The 25,287-nt window shown below is 35.4% G+C and overlaps 1 protein-coding gene across 1 annotated transcript in view; it reads right to left on the bottom strand.

The window, feature by feature from the left end:
* WRKY1 (transcription factor) overlaps positions 1–15,503 on the bottom strand; it is a 32,799-nt gene extending 17,296 nt beyond the window's left edge. Inside the window, exons 1-4 of the mRNA XM_051210183.1 lie at positions 15,415–15,503; positions 11,826–11,898; positions 9,215–9,295; positions 2,632–2,673 (exon numbers count right to left, since the gene is read on the bottom strand). Coding sequence (XP_051070150.1) covers positions 2,632–2,673; positions 9,215–9,278 — 106 coding nt within the window. The 5' untranslated portion in view covers positions 9,279–9,295; positions 11,826–11,898; positions 15,415–15,503. The remainder of the gene's footprint in view (positions 1–2,631; positions 2,674–9,214; positions 9,296–11,825; positions 11,899–15,414) is intronic.
* Between the last annotated feature and the right edge of the window lie 9,784 nt (positions 15,504–25,287).

The following is a 25,287-nucleotide window of genomic DNA, read 5'->3' as shown; positions in this document are numbered from 1 at the left end:
TCGGCGGCCTATGTTCCATTGGGAGTAATAGACGTAAGTAATTCATCATGTGTCTTTATATTACTTTGGTCTGACTATAAATATTGAGTTACGTTTTATCAAAACGAGTTGGTTTGTTTGCTTTCACTGCTTTGTTTGGTTTTCCAGATTTTTCGTCCTTAATGTCTGTTTGGATGAACAAGGGCTTGGAACAAATCCATCCAGTACAACCTATATTTGGCTTCTTATTACCGCCATCACATAAACGGGATTAGCCTATGTAGTATACGGAATTAGATACAAGATTTATGTTCATAGCATATTCATTATACGTTCATCGAATGAAAGTCAGTTTAATGGGACACAAAAAATGAGGCATAGAGAGGGAAAGGTTGAGTAAGAAGAGAAAATGAAGAAAGTGAGACCACAATAATTAATAATCCACAATCATTCAGTGTGCAAATCTTAGTTTCGCAGAAGATCCGTTGCACCTGGAATACATACTTCTCAATGGTAATAACTATGACAGAGTGACATTGTGTGATGTGAGTTCACATGGATTAGGGAGACCATCAGTCCATTCAAGATTTTATATACGGCTTATTGACAATTATTAACTAAAACGTGTTCTATCGAAGTGAATAACTGAGAGATACAACTTTTAGATTATTGTATATATTTCAATTGTCTAATAGTTACATATTTGGTTTAGTGCATTTTTATGTTGTAAGCCTACATTTCACTGATTAAATGTTGATATATGTTTTTAATGAAAATCACGAATCGATCCAAGTTCGACAATTACTGACAACCTGGAAGCACCAGGCGGCCATTTCGTCCTAATGTTGGGCACCTTAGCATTTCACGTCCACGACAATGCAAGAAGGAGTGATTGAGATTAAACGTGTACGCCAGTGCATCTCAGCTCAGTTGTGGTGCTTGTAAATGAAACCGAAGGCCATAGGTCCGATTTCCGTGTGTGGGGTCAAGGGTGAGCACCACTTAGAAGCCGCAAACTAGGGCGAAACGGCCGTCACATGCTTCCAAGTCTTCAGTGGGTTTTTCTACTTAGATTGACCCGTCGATTATTTGTGTAAATATCACATATGACCTAGTTACATACAAATTGTGACTTCCTATTTATGTTCCATGCTAGTTTTGCAATTAATGTATATAAATCTTTGAGTTTTTAAGTCAGAATGACAATACAATAACAGAAAGTAAATCTGTCTGTTTCTTTTCGTGTTCTGATCGACTATTGGTTATAGGAAGAGCTGTATTAACCGATAGGAGCTATAGTTTCCGGCAAATGTTTACGATAACTTGTGTTAAACGTTATAGAAGAGATCATTGATCTGATCACCCATATAGCGAATAAGTAATAAGCAGACTGTATAGACAAATACTAATTAGTACAGACATAAAGAAGTTGAATCCATAACAAAATGAAACCAATTTGTGAAGAAACGAGTTTCCAGTCAATTCTAATCATCAGTATGGGGGGTTGTGGAGATTGTTAAGTTTTTGGTTGAGATCATGAATTAATTGATGTTAGACCACCGTTGGTTAAGATCGAACCATGAACTACTCATAACTAAACTAAATAAAACAACAATGTATGATCAAGACTAATAATTCATACATACTACTCGAAATATTCTACCCGCTAGTAATATTTTGACATTATATAGATAGTGAATAGGTAACACTTGTGGTTTGGTGTGTGACGAAATCTCAGCACAGATACAGAAGGCTCGATTAGCTCTTACCAATGTGAGTCACTTATGGCGTAGGCGTGATATCCATCTATCAACCAAAGGACGTGTTTACTGAGCAGCAGTTCGCTCGGTCCTAATTTATGGCAGTGAAACATGGCCGGTAAGAGTAGAGGATATTCGTAGGTTACTAGTATTCAATCGTAGGTGTCTTCGAAACATTACTCGTATATCCTGAGACCATCGAGTAAGTAACACAGTTGTTAGGATACAGATGCTAAGTAAGGATGGCAAATCAATTGATGAAGTGGTGAAACTTTATCAGTTGAGATGACTGGGACAGGTGTTACATATGCCCAACTACCAACTGCCTCGGCGCGCGATGCTCAATCGTATAGGAGTAGATTGAAAGAAAGCTAGAGGTGGCCAGAACAAAACATCGCACAAATCCATGAAGTCACTGACAAGTTGACTGAGCCATGTCGGTAGGTGTAGACTACTTGGTTGGGGACCGCGAGATTATAGCAACCGATGGTTAAAGACCTTGAATGACATGGCTCAAAATAGTTTGCAATGGCGCAGGTGCATACACTCTTTGTGTTCTCCCAAATTTTGATCTCCTTACTCCTCCTTGTCTCTTTTTTCTCTTCCCGGATTTATTTCACTGTACTATACTCCTTAAATAACATCTTCAAACCCTAATCTTTCCGATTACTGCTTATACTCTTACCGCCTCTATCACTACGAGATTTGAATCGACAACTCCATCTCTGTGCTGTTGTGTGGCAACTCGAACTGATGTACGTACGTATGAAATTCTACGTTGTTACTGACTGACTGACTGAACAGGTAACACAAATCAATCATCATAAAACTATTAATACAAGGACAAGAGAAATATATTTAACAAAAGAAAATTGATTTTTAAAAAACTCACATGCAGTTCGAATTCGTTGAAGTCGACCATGTGTTAAAAAAGCTAGAAAAAGAAACATTAAGAAAAGAAATCATGATGTATTATACAAGGATGAGTATTGTTGAAGTTGAACTTTTGGAACTATCCCACCTGAAGTTTAGTATTCACAATCTTATTCTTTGATTGCTAAATAGTGATATTATTGTATTCTCCTATGTGTAAGCTTTTTGTTAATGAATAAATTTTTTTGTTGTTTCGTCTATATTTTTTGAAGTTACTGTTAACATAATAGGAACCTATTACGCAGTTGACGAGGTGTATAATTTATGGACGAAATCAATCAGGTATAAGATAATAGGATTTGGATTTTGGCATGAAATTCATTCATCTAATTGGCTACATATTATTTCGACATCATAGTTGATGTCAATCCGTGATGAAAATCCTAAATCTAATTCTTAACCTTAACCATCAACTGTAAATTATAATTCCAATTCCTCACACTTGTTTATAACCTTCATTTGGTCCTAGTTATCAGGTGAACATTCTCAATGTCAGTTTAGTGTCGCTCAAATGTTGTTCTTCTCTACATGTGATGTGGTTATGTTATTACTGTAATTTCAGGATTATGTTGATGTATGGTCAAGATTTTACGCTATATCATTGTATTAGCTTTGAGTTATGATTGAATTCAGATTAAAAGAGATGGGCTAATTACTTTTCATTGGAATTGAAGTACAGGAAAGAGGGAAACACGAGGATAGTAGACCAATAGAAGCTTAGGTTATATTAGTTTCAGGCTAACTGGGAAAAACAGACTTATAATTCGTCAGGTCTAGGATATTAGGTTACAGAATACAGAAAATAATAATCAAAATTCTGATTGGTGACTTTAGTATGCGATACGATAACTGTACTCCAACTATAAAAATATGAGTATCGATTAACCTGTAGAAACAAATATACTGGGGAATATGACGTATTAGTTAGAGTACTAAACGTTCCAATTGCCAAATTATCAATTTCGAACAGTTTCCTCAACTACTTAGATTGGCATAGTTGCATAGAATCACTAAAATCTTACATAATCAGTACAACTAAAAGAAGATTACAGCAACAAAACAGAACTGTGATGTAGAACCGTTAAGATAAGCGACGAATCCAGTCAACGAATCTTCAAACAGAACAAAAAAATTTCTGTTCCATTATTCTAACTTGCGTAATTGTTTGGTTACCAGAAGCTTTGAAATTCAAGAGTACTTTAAAAAGAAATAACCAGATGAGTAGGAATTTGTTGATTACTTAGGTGAAAATTAACATTGTTACATTGAATGTTAACATTCACTATACTCATCAATTATTCAAAAAGTCTACCTAGCAACAATCAGCTTTAACAAAGTTAGTAAGGATAAACAATGATGCAAATCGATTGCAGAACAGTGAGGAGTGGGGTAATTATTAATAATAAATGTGACAGAAGAGAAGAAAGGAGTGTTCGTTTCCTCATGTTTCCACTCATCATCTCTCAATACATTATTTCGTCTTTGGAAAACATTTGAAAGCATGTAATGGAGTGTAAAAATAACTAGAGAACATTTACTCGAAATGATCGATACAGCACGAATAGAGGAAGTGATAAAAATGGCAGAACAAGTAAGTAGGGTAGATACAACAAAATAATATCACAACTGTCGTGTGTACAATGCATGTCAATCTACCTATATAACAAAAGTTTCCATTCATTACATTGTGTTTGAGCATTGATGCAATCATCACAACACACGTACACACACATCCATACACATCCGTTTATCTAATCAGTCAAAACAAACTTCAAACAGAAGACGATTTGTTATTCTACTCGAGAAATTGTATCAGTAATGCTGTGTGCATATTCACCATGTCTGCGTATGAGTGCACGATTGCGAGCTCTGTTCACTTCCCAATGAATTAAATTCCCATAATCAACAAGGAAACAGTGATAAAGGCCATATAAAGATGAGGGTCTTAACATTATAACGAAACAATTTAAAGCCGATTGCTTGGAAACGACGCATGATGATGATTATACATATTCGTGTACTTGGCATTCGGTTAATGATACCGATCGATTATTCTAATTGAAGTAGGTGTGATTGGCCTCGAAATTGAGAACAATTAGTTGGAATTCCAATGTTCTACTCACTTAACCCTGATAGTATTTATGTGCATATTTAACTCTAATATGATCGATCGTATTTGGGGTGCAGTATTGAGCTTAGCTTATGAACAATAAGTAACTGTCGATTTTGGTTTAATTGACAAGATTGTAATCAAGGTTTGAGATGTCACCACTGATCTATGCTACTTGTATTGATTATATTGAACAAAATGTGGAATAATCAGTGATCTTTGGAGAGTAGAAATATAACTCTGGAAAATGTCGATGACGTTCGTAAGCCGACCAAAGAATAAGTATGATACACAGTAATTCATAACTCTTCTTCCGTTAATGGTTGTGAAACGAGGCTTTTAGTAAACAGAGAATATATGTAGGTGATTGTTATTCGATCATAGTTGCATTGATAGTTCTGTTCATATATGTTCGAACGAATGAGTAAGTAGTACTGAGGTTAGAGGGAAATTAATGGGTAAAATAATAACAAATCGACCGATGCGTTTTTGGAATCTTCACCAAAACAAACCATAATATAATATCAGTCTATTTAGTTATTGAGGTTAGACGGAGAATACTGGGTAAATGAACAAATCGACTGTTGCCTTTTTGGGATTTTCACCTGAATGATGTCGTTGGGATAGTTTTTTCTACCTACCTATACATAACACAATATCTTAGTCGACAGGCAATATTCTCTGATGTAGGAATAGATTGAAAGAAAACTAAAGAGGAACAAATCAAAAAATATAACATCAGTCTATTAAGTTATTAATTATTGATTTGAGCAATGTTGTTATAGATACAGATTACTAGATTAATAAGTAAGTAGTATTGATCTGCTTTTTTCAGAGAAATAATCATAGATTCAAGTAAATGGAATCATTGAATATACACGTTGCTGAGTATAAAGAAACAAACAAAATTTCCCATTAAATTTTTTAGTTAAACAAAATGTAAACAAATTTCAGTGGAACAACGAATTACGTGCACACACACACACACATACACACACACACCAACACGTTATCTAATGAACATAAGTAGATAAATTAAAAATCACGTCAATAAAATGACGATGACGACAACAACAACAGTATCAACGAAATTCAGAATGATTGACTATATGGAATCGAATAATCATATCGACAATCTATCCTTAGATACACAGATTGACACGACCAGGATATGTATATACATACGTATATATACCTACCTATGCATATAAAGCCATCAGCTCTGAGTCTACATAACAGTAATTCACATAACCTGGTTTCTTCCAACTCAATACTTCACAGATATTTTAGGAGAAAAGGTATCTAACGGAGAATTAATTAAATGAAAATTATCCCATTTTAATTATTTGTGTTAACACAGATATTGACATGTATCAGTATGAATGTGCATGTGCATGTGTGTGTGTGTGCGTGTGTCATGAATGAGCTGATGGAAGAACTCACTTGAACAAGAGATAATTAGAAATGAATGAATGAATTAGATAGAAATGAATGTGGGGTGGGGGTAAATAATAATTTAATTAAAATTAAGAACACTACTAATATTATTGATACTACTGATACTACTACTACTGATAATAATAATAATAATAGTAATAATAATAATAAAGTTAATTAATAAAGGACCAACATATCTTTATTGAATTTGATTAAGTGACAGAATAAATGTCACTTATTTTTGTGATGAAATGTTTAACCCAGAAAAGAAATCGGCAATGAATTATTAGTGTAATTATGTAATTTATCAATGTTTACATGCATATCTACTTGACTGGTTATAATAAGCTAACTAGATTGATTAGCTCAGTGAATAAAATCTTGGGATATTTGAAGCTAAAGGTAGGTACTGGGTTCAAGTCCAAGAGACTAGAATGTTAGTACATCACAGACTAACGAGTCCTAAATAGGATGAAACGCGTATCCTAAACTTCACTACAAGCCTCATAGCAAATTTACCTAAAAATTACTACATAATATGAGTTGGGAAATTCTTTAACAGATATCAAAATGTTTCTATGATTAGTGAATAGGAACATGCATACCATTGATAGAAGCATTAGTGCCGACAAATGCCCAATTTTAATCGGTTAAATGAGTGAGTGGGCACCTTTCTGTGTGATCTGGAACGAGTCAAGATAACTCATATTTAGTCACCCTTGCTTAACTGATTCGAGTGACCAACCTTATCATGTTCACTTTTTTAACAGCATTCGAAAGCACTTAGCAACACCTATGTCTTTGCCTTAATCTGATACGACTTAACAGACTAAATAATTTATTCTTCACGTATTTCGACTTATTTTCATTTATTTCTTATCTCTTCCTTATAACTTACATATTTCAACGTATTAATCATTCACTTCTTATTACATAATGTTCGACGATTTTTTATCTTATTTTCACAAGTGTTAATCTACTACCTATGTTGATATATTTATTTGTGTTATAGGGACTGGTACTATGTAAAGTCCGCATAGGTTATTCTAGCCCCATCAACAGACCAATTTATTCACTTCTGGAGAGTCCCGTACTGGGACGAAGTGGCCCACCAGTGATTCCAGGTTCCCATTGATGGTTCAACATTGATCAGTTTGTGATTTCAATGAAACTCAACAATCTCCACAACCATATATTTACAAACAAATAATGACTTGAAAAATAGTTCCAAAACTTCTAACTTCTTCAATAGTCGATCCATTGTAACAATGACAACATTGTATGTTTAGAAATACGATTAATTGCAAGCCAAATCAATTAAACTATTCAACAACGATGGTAATTACAAGTGCTAAGACCATTAAATGAAGAAATACAAGGAGCGATATCATGCTATGATCTGATTTGTTTCACCTTAATAATTAAATCAGATGTTAAATAACTAGCCTACTAAATGTACACAATAAACATCATCACCACTAATGTTCACGATTAATGTAATTAATTATGATGAAAATTTAGCGTTTGAAATTTTACCGATCAAATAGAAAAATCAGATTGTATAATCAAGTAGATTGTTTAGACCCGACCGTTGTTGATACCTTGATGTGGTGGTTGGCCTTGCCTATGATGATGAACCGATCGAGCTATACTGGCTGTAACAACCGTTCCTCAACGTCCTATTATGTCAGACAGGTCGGTTGAAGAGCGGTAAGACTAAAAGCAACAAACTCAAGGTCCGAAGGCGAAGTCGTACTGCTAACTGTACAGAGGTGTGACAGCAGTAAGCTGTTTCCTTCAGACAACCAGTATGACAGCGATGCTGCCTTCTCACAGGGAGGGGTGGGTGGGTTAGAAAAGGTCGACCCTGAGGATGCACATCTCGCCGGCTTATCCCACGGATATCCGTCTCCGGCGGTAAGGTCTCAACAAGTACAGAGCTAACACAAAAATTGCTCACAAAAATCTCGTGTGTGACCGACCTCAACCAGTTGTACCTTGGTCACTGAGGTCACGCTCTCAAGTCACTAAGACCACCTCTAATCCAATATCCTTATTGGGTACCTCCAGAAAAACCCTTCTATGGTGCGGGCAACCGGAAAGTGAGAACCGCCCTCAAGACGTACGCACCCCAGATTGTATAGAATGTCAGTATTTAACTAGTATCTAAATTTTTTTATCTAGACTGATTGAGAGAATATTTTAAATGTGTAATGTTAAATGTTTGAAACAATCAACATTCAATTAGAAAGTTATCAGTTTGTATTCTTCTAAAAATTCACAATGGTTTAAGAAATCAAATTGATTTACTTATTCACTAACTGTCAACATTACAGTACTTTGTACTAGATAAATAGGTTTGTAATAGACGTGAAGGCAAAGATTGGCAAAGTAAGGACAGTATTCCTACAGTTGAAGAACATATGCAACCCAAAACAACTGTCAACCAACATCAGAATTCCCTATAAGAACATCGAAACAGTTTTACTGTACGGAGCTGAAACTTCAAGAACTATTATAACCATCATCAAAAAGGTACAATTATTTAAAAACAAATGTCTATATAAAATGTTTTATGTCCGTTGAGCGGATACCATCAGCAACAGCTTACTGTAGAAGGGAACACAAACCAACATCCAGCTAAGGAGGAAGTTAGCAAAAAGACTATGAAAATGTATAGGACATACAATACGGAAATCACCACACTGCATCATGAGGCAAGCACTAACTTGGAATTCTGAAAGGAAAGGGAAAAGACGAAGGCCGAAGAACACACTTCATCGGGAATCGGAAGCAAACATGAAAACGATGAATAGAAATTCGAAAGGATTGCCCAGGACAGAGTTGAATGAAAAATGCTGGTGATTGGCCTATGCTCCTCCACGAAGGGTAACAGACTTATGTAAATAAGTAATTCAAAGTAATAATAATAATAACTATTATTTTAATTAGTATTAATACTTAAAATTTACGCATAAGTAACAAATAGACATACGTTCATATTCAGTTTTTAAATTATTTTCAAGTAGCATATATGGAAAGTAACCAGAGAAATCCATCAAAGTTGGATCAGCTTCTAAAAGAAAAGAACGATTGCATACATTTACACAGTACAATATTTCAAATCTGTCATTAATTGATAACAACGGATTACAATTACATGTAGTTTTCCAATTAATATTAACTCTTCTAACAAACTTCTCTTGTTAAAAGTTAGCCAATATAGGGGGAATACAAACATGTAGATTGAGGACTACCTGTTCAGATTCAAGTAACTACTTCTTTGCAAGCAATAGTCTCATAAATTTATTAAACATATCTGATTCCATTAGTGAATATGGAGGATCCACCTAGAGGAATCGGAAAATCTTGATTTCAAACCAATGGTGAACATGGATTCCACGATCCTGAAGGAACAAATGGTGTATGAACCGATTGTTTGTCATCGACTACCATGGGACTGCATCTTCTTACGTTGTTCCACTGCCTTGTGGATTAGATCTTTAGGTCGAAGGAGCCGAGTGTGGCCCCTAAAGAAAACTAACTGCTACGATCTAGGCACCCGGGCAGTATCACAGCCCGCACACACACAAATCAAATGACTTGTGTATTCGGTGCTCCATTGTACCAATATTTATGTGTTCAAATAAATAAATAAATAAATAAATAAATAAGATTCTATTGAATATTGATCCTAATAATGAACTATTTAGATAAGTTAAATATTGCGACAAATTAGGATGTTTGAAGAAACATCAAAGGATTTCACTGAAATTGCACAATTCTTTTGTTAATCAAGTTGAAAAAAAACAAAACGTATAGGCTTGAAACTATTAATGAAGAGTTATTAACACTTAACAGTAGTTCGGTACTACTCAATAAATCTGTTAGTTTATCTGAAATTTATTTATTATTTATTTTAACACATAGATATTGGTACAAGGAGGCACCAAATACGTATGCGTCATACAAATTTCATTCGATATGTGTGAGGGCTGTGATACTGTCCGGGTGTCAAAACTGAAGCAGGTGGTTTTCTTAGGGGACCACACCCGGAGCATTCGACCTGAAGGTCTAATCCACAAAACAGTGGAGCAACGTAAGGAGATGCAGTTCCATGTTAGCCAGTGACCAACGATTAGTTCATACGCCATTTGTTCCTTCAGGATAATGGAGCCCATGTGCAGGGTTTTCCAACTCCCCTAGGTGGACTCTCCATGTCCACCGACCCGGTTAAAGCGCCGGACATTCGCTTTTCGTTCTCTCAATTCCGTAAACAACAGTATTGCCACGAGAAGGCAGTGAGTAGGACTTCCCTGGCAGTGGTCGTATGCACATGGATAATCTTAAATTTGATACGAATTGTAGCATTTACCATGTTATCGTGAAGACGTATATCGAATAGTTGATTAGTTTAAGAAAAATCTGTCTAAATCAATAAGTTATAAAACCACCGAATACATTGAAGACAACAGGCCTATCATCACAACCATTTTTATTGTTTCGTGTTTCCGTTTTTTCTTCTCCCAGATTGTAGATGTGTTTTACTGACGGCACTAAAACTGGCCTTTGTTATAAAAATTCACCATCATAAATAAAGACCTAGCTCTCCTCCTCCTCCTTCTCCTACTACTACAAAGAAAATACTGGTTTCCAAATGTTGTTTTATACCATAAAAACCTTTATGGTAAATGTCCTATGGAAACGAATAATGACTTGTACATTCTCAAATAATATCATCATGTTTTTCCCTTAAACTTATCATTCTTTCTTATGTCAGCTTAATCACGTCTGTGAATGGCATATAACTCCACCTAGAGCCCTTCTCGTGTTAATGCCCTTCCTAAGCACGGATAAGGAAGGAGAGTTGGGCGCGGAGTCATAATACACATGCCATAGAAAAGAACTATGACGAAAAGAAACGCTAACCAGACAAAATCATTTAAACCATTTAAACTCTCTCGTCGGAGTTGAAAGGTATTCATTTAGAAGAGTTATGAATCCTCAAGCTAAAAGTCGACATTTTCCGAAGATCAAGAGACCAGCCCTCCTTCTAACAACCAGAGTAATAATTAAAATACGTAAGCGGAATTTCCGTAAAATGTGTGAGACTGGAGGGACCAGTCAAATAGCTACGAAAATGAGGAGATACAATTAGTCAGTGCACGAAATAGTGAAACTCATTAGACCAAAGCTGGACAGAAACGGTTAGATTCAGAAAAAATGGTGTCGTACTCTGATCATGAAGAAAGAAATGCTTCATACAAACAGGAATTTGCTCTGATGCTGTCCAAAGAAGCACGTAAAGCACCTATATAATGGAAATATCATAGATCCACAATTATCAAAGTATCCTTCAGAACAAAGAAGAAGAGGATCACAATGAATGTCATCCACTAATGATGGCAATGAAGACGATAAAGATCAGATCAGGAGAGCCTAGGACAGAGGAGTTTAGAGATTTCTAGTTGGAAGGTTATTCTCCACTAGGGGTAACAGGCATAAGTAAGTAGGTAATAAAATCACATGCATTCTGTAAGTATTTCCGTAAATATTAATTTACATGCCTTGTTGAATTTGAGAAAGAAACGAAAAATTCTACTTACTGAAATCATCAACTAATGCACGAATAACAACATGTTGTGAATGAACAACAGCAATATGTAAGGGTGTACGTCCCTATTGAAAAAAAAGAAATACAGGCAAATCGATAAATAGTAATAAAATTCATGTGTAACATCACCCATTAAAAACATGTACGAGAATACAATGAATTCAGTATTAAAAAATATTCCCCAACAACATTTTAGAAGTGAAAATTTAGCATGAAAAATGACAGGATTATTAAATGTGACTAAATAATTAGGATGATAATAAAAATCTTTGAATATCATTCACATATTTAAATCTCATTCCACCTACATCATCAATAGTAGTATCTATAGGAACGTGATTAAAATATCCGTAATGAGTTTCTAACCATTATGGAAAACCTGAAATCACTAGATGGCCGTTTCGTCGTAGCATAAGACTTCTCAGTAGCGCACATCCACGATAACGCCTCACGAAGATTCGAACACAGGACCTATCAGTATCGCGAGTGAGCGATTAACCACTGAGCGGACTCATTGGTGAGGGTCTCCAAGATGTATTTCCTGAAGTTCTTGTGGAAAACAGTGACCACTGGAGTTCAACCAGGTCTGTTTTGAAATAGTAACTCACTAAAGACAATGGTGGATGGTGGCGCAATTTCGTCGATTGGTTGAAGTTAGACATGAACACCGTTAGATACCGGTCGGCTCAGCCATCTAGAGGTTAAGCGGTCACGCGCGAGACTGATATATCCTGGGTTCGAATCTCGTGAGGCGGGATCATGGATGCGCACTGCTGAGGAGTCCAACAATAGAACGAAACGACCATCCAGTGCTTCCACGTTTTCCAAGGTAGTCTAGTTTTAATTGACTCATGAATTAAACTACTGAATCGCTAAAATCTCCACAAAACCCCGTTTCCGATTATGATTATTATTAGGGAGAGAAAATGAGCAGTTATTTATATTATTGCATAGTACAAATGAACTTATCAATTGCATGATTATGTATTAAAAATGACATTATTCTTCAAGAGAGAGAGAAATAGAGAGGAAGAAAAAATTTGAGAAGAGTAACATGATAATACATTGCATTTCATGACATTGACGACAGCTACAACTCGCAACTTAGAAGTTAAATAGACTTATACAAATGAAGTTGAATGAAAGTGATATATATACGTATCACTAAGTGGGAATGACAAATCCCAACAGAGTTCTAGATAAATAAAATATAAGAAAGAAGGTCATAGAGTTGGGAAATTTTTACTAATGATAAGGTTAAGTAGAATTTGTAATCTAAACTATTTGGAATCTTAACAATCTCCATATATCCGTATAGTAAAAATAATTGGATAGATGAAGTTCTGTTCTCTGAACTGAATGATTTATAGTCATGAATCTTTCATTATTCTTCTGAACAACAACATCAATATAAATTTAAGATAGAAGTGAAATGTTTGAATTTCTTCACATATAACTAACACTCACAGTTTTTTCTTCCTGTAGACTTCGATGAGGATTAGTTGTTGGTAAGATTTAATCTATCATTGTCTACCTTTAAACCATCCAGCTTAGAGAATAAAAGCTCACCTAAATCATCCACTTAAGCTACAAATCATTTTAAATAAATAAAAAAATAAGTATAAAAGGAGATCAATGAAACAATGTGTATCATCAACTGGAAATGAAGGTTGAGATGAATGGTAATCAAGAAATTTGAGTAAATAGCAACAAGAATAAACTAGATTGAAATCATGAACCGCTTGATGTTCGGCCAACATTGACAACCTGGAAGCACTGGACGGCCGTTTCGTCCTACTGTAGGATTCCTCAACAATGCGCATCCATGATCCCACTCACAGGATTCGAACCCAGGGCCTTCGGATTTGCGCGCGAATGCTTAACCTTTAAACTACTGAACCGACATCCAATGGTGTTAATGTCTAATCTCAATCAATCTACGAAATTACGCGACCATCTTCGATTGTCTAGGGTAGATACTTATTTCTACCTGATATGGATTAGCTCCACTGGTTCGAACCCCGCGAGCGGGTTCGTGGATGCACAGTGTTGAGCAGTCCAACAAGAAGACGAAACGGTCGTCCAGTGCTTCCAGGGTTTCAATGATGGTCTAACATCAACCGGTTCATGATCTCAATCAATAACATAATAATCTCCACAACCCTAGTCTGATAATAAAATTAAAACGGTTTTATAAACATTGAAATGATAATGAAAAAGAAAGCGAACAATTAAATAAGCAAAAGAAAACTACTAAGATCATGGTAAACACAGTGATCTAAAAAAAAGTTGTTTCTGTATTAACAAATCAGGTTTTGACTTGTGAATGATCAAAGTTTCTGCACTGTAATATAGGTTGAGACGCAAATGTTTTGGTATTTTTAAATGGACTCTTTTTTTCAATAATCTTACTGGTTGAATTCGAAAAAAATACAGTCTTGAACTACAATGTAAGCATGTTTGAGATGTGTTTTCTCAACACAAAATGAAAAATTTCGCTTTTGAACTGATCTGCATCATCAATTAACTACTGATGAAGCCTGGATGTAGAAGTAGCAAAAATGTAATGGATGCTACTCACAAGGATATTTGCAAGTAATGTGAGCCGGAAAGTGGCGTGAAAGTCGCAACAATTGTCGGACAAAGGGAAAAGTTTCAGAACATCAAAAGGATGGCGTTGATTGAACACTTGGAGGCTTGTAGAGAAAACAGTTCAGATTGCAGAACACATTGATCGAAGGCTATGTTTATGTATTTCTATAAATACTTTGGAAACTCGAAATAAAAATACCTACCTACTGCCTATTGTAGCGTTTTATAGAAACAACTTTAAAGCCTAAGACCTAGTAGTACAGAAAGGTTGTATGGATCTATGTACTTATGAGCGATTACAAGTACTACTACTTAACATCTATAACAATTAGCTACGATAATCTACTAAAACTTTTCAATCCAATAGTCGATGACTTCAGGGATTGATGCCATATTTTTGTTTGTTTCAAATTGGCATTCTTTTCATCTACTCCTAAGTTACAGAAAGTTTTGGGTTAAGGTAGGCGGTTGTTAGGGATACGTAATGCATGTCTGACACGCCTCAGTTGATGAAAATCCACTAACTCACCAACCTAATTACCATTTTTGCATAGTACCATGCATCCACACTCTCAGCATTGATCATTAGATGGTGCTAACATATGTGAGCAATGCTGCAAAGATAACAATAATCAAATCCTAATGATCCATGAATTTCCTATACTATTAAAGGCCATGTCTTACAGCTCTATGGTTCCTTCCACAATCGATGATAATCCGTGATGAATTTTATCTTCAAACAGTGATCACGAATGAAAAGTTATGCATGAATGTGTAAGAATACGTGAACCATTCGCATGAATTAATATGGACAGTGCAGCCAATTGTAACCATCCAGCTCAGAGCACAAAACTCCATCAAAAACACCAAAGTTAATTTACTAACCAGATTATTATATACCTCACTTTAACGTACAATATAAAGAAATATTCACTAAAAATTTGATAAATAATCGAGGGAAAAGAAATAGAACACAAATATCAACTCACATTCTATCATAAACACATAATAATAGCCAAAATGAAATTGATGATTTTTCATTGAGATATTGATATGTTAAGAGAGATAGAGAAAAAAAGAGATGAAAAGACATTTTAAAATGAAAAGCATATAATCTCAATGATATGTTGAAATAATATACATAATAACGAATGACAAAATTCGGATTTAATCCACAATGTATATTGAGGTTCGAATTAAATGCTTCAATATAAAATATACTACTAAATTAAATTATAAGTAGTTACATACAGAAGACACAAATTCCAAGTCAGCGTAGTGATATACACACGCTTTATTTGTTGGATTCGTGATATTTTTTACCCTACTATGTAATAACATAATAAGATTTTAATCATTTGAAGATATTATTCGTTAGTTAGGTAAAGCTCTTGCAAAACTTTCACACTTTTTCACTTGGTGTAATAATGTTCTGGTGTAACTGTTATCTTTTTTTTACATTGAAGACATCTGTTTTGCCTAATTGAGAAATTGTACATTTGAAAATAGTTTTCTTCGTGATTTTCTTGAAATTCCAACACACATCATATGTAAAGCACTGACAGTTTCTCTAAATTTCAACAAACGCTTATACAAATCCACTTGATATTGTTTACTTGAATTTTTCCATTGATGATTAGGACTGAAAATGATCAGTCTCTTATTGGCATATATGCATACTATGCGTATTGCCTCGATATTACCTTAATTCACAAGCATTATAAGCAAAGATGGATAATGGCTAGCAGAGGAATCCGGTGGAATTAGTACTCAATAGCTAAGTGTGTAACCCGATAGCATTTGAAGCGAACGGTACTGAGTTAGAGCGCCAGAGGGAACAATAACTCGAAGATGCAGGTACAGTCATCAGCTGACGAGTCCAAAATAGGACGAAATATGCGTCAAACTAGATTCCACTGCTAAGCACTCTCCATCTTTGCTTATAAACGTTCATACATTTCAATTTTTAACAAATAACAAATGTTAAATATGTACACTTCGAGATATGAATTTATTTCATACATCATATCCATTGAACAGTTTACGAATCGACTTTATAACAACTAACAATAAATATGGGATATATAAAACATATCTTCTGTTCATAAAATAATAAATATAGATTTCTATTATCTACAGACAGATGTAATATAACAGTTAAATGTATATTACATATTTTTATAAAAATGTGAGATAGAAGAGGTCATAATAAAGCCTTAGATATAAAATTATATGGGAAACTTTTCAAAATTAATGTTAAGAGTAGAACTACACAAATATTTCCATAGATCACTTAATGACACAGTATATTGGAATCAAACCAGATTTTTTTTTTAAATGATAATATTCATGCACAGTTACTGTATACATGAGATAACCAAACTATAGTGAAGAATCAATTCAGGAAGTTCAATGTGAACTTTGGTCTTAACATACACAAAGGGAAAAGCAAGATTCTCCGACACAACACAACACCACATGCAACAATCAAATCACACTTGACGGATAAGATTTGGAAGATATAAAGACCTTCATATATCTGGGCGGCATCATTGATGAACACGGTCGATCTGATGCAAGATGTGAAGGCGCGGATCGGTTAAGTAAGAGCAGTATATTTACAACTGAAGAAAATCTGGAACTCAAAACAACTGTCTATCAACCAACACCAAGGTCAGAATTTTCAATACAAATGTCAAGACAGTTCTAATGTATGGGGCGGAAACCTGAAGAACTACGAAAGCCATCATTCAGAAGACACAAGTGTTTATTAATAGTTGTCTACACAGCATAATTCGGATCGGTTGGCCAGACACTATCAGCGATAACCTACTGTGGGAGGGAACAATTCAGACCACAGTGGAGGAAGAAATCAAGAAGAAGCACTGGAAGTGGATAGAATACACATTTAGGAAAGCACCCAACTGCATCACAAGGCAAGCCCTCATATGGAATCCTCAAGGTCAAAGGAAAAGAGGAAGACCAAAGAACATATTACGTCAAGAAATGGAAACAGATATGAGAAAAATGAATAAAAGTTGGACCGAACTAGCAAGGAATGCCCAGGACAGAGTGGATTGGAGAATGCTAGTCGGCGAATTATACTCTTTCCCGGAGCAACAGGCGTAAGCAAATAGGTAATGTGAACTGCACAAACATATTGATTTTTGTACAAAATTTTTTCAACACCCCATTGTTTTAACTTATGAAATTGTAGAATGATACATTACTACATTGTGGTCCAAGATATTGAAGTTAATATGGAAAACTAAGTTGAATTCTATCACTTTAGTAAGATGTTGAGAAACTTCATGAAAATGCATAGATTAATCCATGTAAAATGTGAATTAAGGTCGAAGCCTTGAACAGCAACAAATAAATCAATAAGATTACAATTTATAGACAATCTTTGAGTAACGGTAAAATAACTTTGGAATGCCCGCCTACTTACTAGACTTAAATAAGGGTTACAAATTAGTTTAGGATTTAGATTTAAAATTTTTATCACAAACTGATATCAACCATAATCCCAAAACTGTATTTAATCAAATGAGTGAATAAATTCCACGTCGAAATCCTAAACCTACCATGTTAAGTCTAATAGATTTTTAGTGGCCCAAGGTCTGACTTCAATACGAACGTCAAGGCAGTTCGATTGTACGGAGCTCAAACTTCGAGAACTACAACAACCGCCATTAAGAAGGTACAATTATTTAAAAATACTTGTCTACGCATTATACTCAACATCCATTGACCAGATACCATCAGCAACAGACTTCTGTGGAAGAAAACAAACCAACTTCCAGCTGAATAGGAAATCAGGAAAAGACGATGGAAATGGATGAGACATACATTACGCAAGTCATCAAACTGCATCACGAGGCAAGCCCTAACTTTGAATCCTGAAGGGAAGCGGAAAAGAGGAAGGCCAAAAGAACACATTAGGTCGGGAAATAGAAAGATATGAAAGGGATGAATTACAACTGGAAGGAGCTGGAAAGGATTGTCCAGGACAGGGTTGGACGGAGAATGCTGGTGATTGATTGTTATTGAAATATACATATGTCGCCTATCCTCGTTTATAATCATCGACTTAAATCGCAATAGTCAATAACGGAATTATATAAGTCAAATAACGAGAATGGACTTTGTAATGCATAAAATTTTGTATATGAAGTGAATGGAATAGAACGAATCAAAACGACGCACAGTGGAGATGGCGGGTAAGCCAACTCCCATTTAACCAAGAGTTACTCAATATTCTGCAACGGTCTCTAAACTTAATGTTTATAGTCACAAACAAATAAGTTACACATATGTGATGAATAGGATAAGAAGTGTACACATACCTACGCGCACATATAGAAACAGTCAAGATTGATAAGCGAATAATTAACAACGTCAAAATGTGACTCTAGTAGAATGAATAGATTAGCCTGACCGAAAGCTAGAATAAGATATATGAGTTTAACATGTCAACTGACACTATAGGTTCGTTCATAAATCTGACAAAACAATATATAGTTCCCATCATAGACTAGCAATAAGTAGAGGATCATATAAGATAATTGAGGAAAGAAAAAAAATCAAACTCAATACTGAAGAGACATAAACGTGAATCAAAAGACAAATGATAACAATTCAATGAGTTAGAAAAACAACGAAAGTTTTAAACGAAAAAAAATGTTCTCAAACAACTTAAAGCACTGGACGGCCGTTTCGTCTTAGTATGAAACGCCTCGGCAGTGCGCATCTACGACCCCGCCCCCGCGAGATTCGAACCCAGGACCTATCAGACTCGCGCGCAAGTGCTTAACTATTAGACTACTGAGAAGAACGATGAAAACTCTAAGACCAAGCCATCCAGCTCAGAGAACAAAACTCCATCTAGTCTGAGCCATGTTGGGAGATGCAGACTACTTCGTTGGGGTCCGCGTGACTATCGTAACCAATGGTTGGAGACTTTTGGTGATATGGCTCAGAATCGATCACAATGGCGTCGGTGTATACACACTCTTTCTTCCCTTAAACTAAGAGATTAAAATCACTTCATATCTTTCTTTCTACGAACTAATTCTTTCTCCCTGTATTATATCTTTACATAAAATCTTTCTTTTATATATTACCACCTCTGCATTAACTACTTTTATGAATCCGATGTTCATCTTGTTGTGTTAATGTGGTATGGCAACTTGGACCGGTGCATACATGTGCCTGATCCTATGTTGTAGCTGACTGACCTGAGCTCCACCATCTCAAACAACTGAACTAAACAGAATGAAATTGTTTATATGCGTATACCTACTTTAACTTAATCAGGAATGTAAAAGAACAAGATGAAACTACGTTGTCACGTTTTTGTGTTCTCATTACGTATATATATATATATATATATATATATATATATATATATATATATATATATATATATATTTCATTAAAACACTTCCATCCAGGATAATTACTAACACTGACCTACTTGATTAGGAACGAATTCAAATGACAAATGCGTTATATTATTATAATAAACTGTGATAACAATAAAATTGATTGTGTCGATGCCCGATTTCATTTGACCTAGTTTTTTTTTACTTTTTTTATTTGATCAAAACTATGGTATTAACAAGAATGAAATACGTGTAATACGTGCAAACATTTTAACCTCTAGCTGCCTATATATTAATGATTATTTAGGTTTCAATAGTTGAGATTATGAGTCAATTAAAGCTAGGTCACCATGGAAAGCCTGAAAGTACTGGACAGCCGTTTTGTCATGTTATAGGACTCCTCAGCAGAGCATATCCACGATCCCGCTTAGTGAGATTCGAACCCAGGACCTATACTCACTAGTGACTGGCTTCAAAAGGTATATCCTGGAGTTTTAGTGAGAAGCAGTGATCAGTGGAGTTCAACTAGGCTCGTTGTGAGATAGTAACTCACTGAAGACAATGGTGGATAGTGGTGCAATTTCGTCGATTGGTTGAAGTTGGACATTAACACCGTTGGATGACGGCTGGCTCAGTGGTCTAGTGGTTAAGTATTCGCGCGAGATCGATAGGTTCTGAGTTCGAATCTCACGGGGTGCGGGATCGTGGATGCTCACTGCTGAGGGGTTATATACTAAGACGAAACGGTCGTCCAGTGCTTTCAGGTTTCTCATGGTGGTATAGCTTCAACTGACTCATGAATTCAATCATTAAAATTACTATTAAATAACTGACTCATGATCTCAACTATTGAAATTACTATAATGTCCACAAAAACCCCTTTTGATTATTTAAATATTGAAATAAATATTGTGCTCATATTTAATGTAAAAAAAGAAAGAGAATCAGTTGGATTGTAGCTAGCAATGGAATCCATAATGCCTGTTTCATTTCACTTAGAACGCATCAACTGAATGTACGTCCATCCTAGATTTGATGTTCACTTCGGAATTTGAACCCAGTATCGTTCACTTTAAATGCTATCGCTTTATTCACTTCTAACCACCATCTATTTCCATTTATAATGCATGTGACTTAATAGCAACATCAAGGTAAACCATACAAGATGCATATGTGACAAAAACAGAGATTATTTGCAGTCCTAAATATCAACGGGAAGATTCAAATAATCAATATAAATGAATCATTGTATCACTTTGATTATCATTAACGTTGTGGTTATTTATTTCTTGGATATTCAATGACAAATTATCTAGACAAAACTCTTAATATACGATTATATTAAAAAACGGTTGTAGAAAAACTACACATTTATTTATTTAAACACATAAATATTTGTACAAAGCGGCACCGAATACATATGCGCCGCACAAGTCCCTTGATTTCTGTGTGGACTGTCATACTGTCCGGATACCAAAATCGAAGCAGGTGGTTTTATTAGGTGACCATACCCCAAGCCTTTCACCTAAGAGTCTAATCCACAACGCAGTAGAACAACGTAAGGAGATACAGTCTCATAGTAGCCGGTGACTAACAACAAGTTCATATACCATTTGTTCCTTCAGGATACTGAAGGCCATGTGCACCACTGGTTTGGAATCAGGATTTTCCGACTCCCATAGATCGATCCTCCATATCCATCAACCCGGATAAAGCGCCGGGCATTCGCTTTACGTCCTCTCAATTTTGTAAACAACAGTAATGCCGCAAGAAGGCAGTGACATTTGTTGTATGCACGTGGCCAATTGAGAGCATTTCGAGAGGGAAACTGGACTCTCCGCACTCTCGGCCATACCAGGGCATTTGTAGAAAAATTACAGTAAACAATAATCGATGAAATGTGCTACAAATTTAGATAATTACAAGTTACTACTGAATCGCAGCTCTACAAGTCAATTTGTACAATATCGATAGAGAGAAAAAACATTGTGAATATAATCAATTATAGTTCATGATTGTATATATACAAGGACCTGAGTAGTCACTCTCTCTCTCTCTCCTATTCTCAATTATGCATACACACACAACACTAAAGGTACAAACATAAGTGTTTACCGGCTTACATGAATAAAGTCAAATTATTTAGAGAAACTAAGATAAATAACTATGCATAAACAAATAAGTTATATCATAAATTTCATTAAAATAATGCACACTATTTACATAATTAAAAGTAGTCTTTATAAATGAATATGCAAACATGTTCATGTAAATATCACAAATACACACACACACACAAATACACACATAAATGGACAAACAGATGAAACGAAGCATTTAAAAGTGTAATTCGTTGAAATATCAACACAGAAATGTAACTAACCACCATAGAAATGAAAGGGTAAGGGGGTGAGAGAGAGAGAGAATGAGAGTGGAGAAAAACGGTGTATCAGAATTTCAATGAATAAATATACATAATCTATATAAACAAGTAAAGATTGTATCATACATAAATGACATAACAACAAAACAGAATGAAAAAAACGATACAATTTAGACATAAAGTGAGTATTTTGTTTCATGTACAAGAAAGCGTTCAGATGGAAAAGGATTTGAATATATAAACAAATAAAAAAAAGTATGGTTGGTTAAAATGGATGTCACCAAAAAAAACAAAAAAAAATTGACGAGGTTAACTTTATTCATCATTTCGAGATACACTTTGAGCTATTCGATTTTATATGTGAACCTCAGTTTTATTTTTAGTATACTCTGCTGTATACAGATTGTTCAGCTTCATCAATATATCTATTTATTTTAACACATAGATATTGGTACAAGGAGGCACCAAATACGTATGCGTCACACAAATCTCATTCGATATATGTGAGGGCTGTGATACTCCCCGGGGGCCCAGACCGAAGCAGGTAGTTTTCTTAGGGGGCCACACCCGGAGCATTCGACCTGAAGGTCTGATCCACAACACAGTGGAGCATCGTAAGGAGATGCGGTCCCATGGAAGCCGGTGACCAACGATTGGTTCATACACCATTTGTTCGTTTAGGATACTGGAGCCCATGTGCACCACTGGTTTGGTTTGGAATCCAGTTAAAGCGCCGGATATTTGCTTTTCGTCCTCTCAATTTCGTAAACAACACCCCCTCCACGAGAAGGCAGTGAGTATATATCAGGAGAGTCAAAGTCAATGTATTTCATATGTTCAACTAGCTGTGGAGTACCTAACCTTACTAATAATCATGACCAAGTAGTTAGAGTTAGATTAGATTGGGAAAAAAATGCATTGAGTACGCAGAGTACAAAATGATACAAAATTATGTGAAATTGTCTATCGTTAGTTTGGTTCTATACAGTAAAAACATATAGGCTATCTAAGTGTGAAGAAATTAACGACAATGTCATGAATATACACACCTCTACTATTAGTTTCATCTCGAGCTAAATTATGAATAAGGACAACTAAAAAAATCCCAAATTCAAAAAATAAATAACTAAAAATGTCTAGTGATCCCTAGTTTCTGCTAATTTTGTAGCAAGTGTTATTCAAGGAGTAGAATCCAGTGAAATAAATTTGGGAAGAGAAAAGAAGAGAAATGAAGAATTCAGAAAATTAGAATTTGGGAGAACACAAAGAGTGGATGAACCTGCACTATTGCAAATGATTTTGAGTCATGTCATTCAAAGCCTCTAACCATCGGTTGCCATGGTCTCGCGGATCCCAACCAGGTAGTCAACACCTACCAACACTGCTCAGTCCACTTGTCAGTGACTTCATTGATTTCTGTCATGTTTTGGTCTGGCCACCCCTAGCTTTCTTCCAACCTACTCCTACACCACAAAACATCACAAGTCGAGGCAGTCGGTGGTTGAGCATACGTAACACATGTCCCAGTTATCTCAAATGATAAAGTTTCATTACTTCGTCATTCAATTTGCCATCCTTACCAATATAGTATTTTACTAAATATCAAGACAATTTGTCCAATTACTTGATGTTTTACCATAATCATAAGCATGAGTTCGGTCAAATTTATTGTAACATTACAAATCAGTCAGTCAATCGGTCAGTTACAACGTCCTCCCCATACCCGACCACTGTTGATACCTTGACGTGGTGGTCGGACTTTCCTATCGTGATGAACCGATCGAGCTATACTGGCTGCAACAACTGTTCCTCAAGGTCCTACCATGTCAAACAGGTCGGTTGAAGAGCGGTAAGACTAAAAGCAGCAAACCTAAGGTCTGAGGGCGAAGTCGTATTTCTGACTGTACAGAGATGTGACAGCAGTAAGGTGTTTCCTTCAGACAACCACCATAACAGCGATAATGCCTTCCAAACAACGAGGAGTAAGGTTAGAATAAGTCCACCTTAAAAACCCACACCTCACCTTATCCCACGGATATCCGTCTGCAGCGGTAAGGTATCAACAAGTATGGAGCTAACACAAAAATTACTCACAAAAAGGTCGTGTGTGACAGACCTCAACCAGTTGTACCTTGGTCACTGAGATCACGCTCTCAGGTCACTAAGACCACCTCTAATCCAATTTCCTTTTCAGGTACCTTCAGAAGAACCGTTCTATAGTGTGAGCAACCGGAAAATGAGAACTGCCCTCACACCTCTAACAACACTCAAAACCACTGTATTCAATAATAAACAATCCTTGTTTTAATATAATTCTATAAACCATTAAAGATTGTTTATGAGTTGAAGAGTAAACAGAATAAACTCATTACATAATAATTACACATAACTTTAATCAGTTTAGAGTGATTAACCTTCATCATAGAGTTACAATGATCTACTTATTAATGTTAAAAAGTACAACGCTTTTTTAATTAGATATGTATATTACTCAAATGGTTTCCATAAAAGATAAGATCGATACACACATTCACCTTAATTAAAGCATAATACAAAATTATAATGAACTACGTTAGATTGTATCCCTGGTAATTTTAAATAGAGTCATAATGAATTGAATCAATGAAAATACATTAATTAAAGTTCTATTTTTTTTAACGGTAATCATATCAGATATTGAGGCTAAGAAATTATATTACATTACTACTATATATGTAAGTATACGTATATGATTTTTGAGAGGTTTATTTTATATCCAAAGGAGTTAGGCATAATCATCTATGGAGTTACTGTGATAACATCAGATAATAGTCGCGTATTATTATTATTATTGGTAGCCTGTTTGAATATCTGCCCCCAAATGCCCTGGTATGGCCGAGAGTGGGGTGGGATCGCCCGTCCTCTCGAAATATTCTCACACGGCCACGCGTATACAGCCTCTGCTAGGAAGTCCTACTCACTCCATTCTCGTGGAGGGGTGTTGTTTACGAAAATGAGAGGACGAAAAGCGAATATCCGGCGCTTTAACCGGATTCCAAACCAAACCAATGGTGCACATGGGCTTCAGTATCCTAAACGAACAAATGGTGTAT

This window comes from Schistosoma haematobium, chromosome ZW, assembly GCF_000699445.3.
Source record: "Schistosoma haematobium chromosome ZW, whole genome shotgun sequence".
NCBI lineage: Eukaryota > Metazoa > Platyhelminthes > Trematoda > Strigeidida > Schistosomatidae > Schistosoma > Schistosoma haematobium.
The sequence above is the reverse complement of the archived record's forward strand: the minus strand, read 5'-3'. Positions and strand labels throughout refer to the sequence as shown.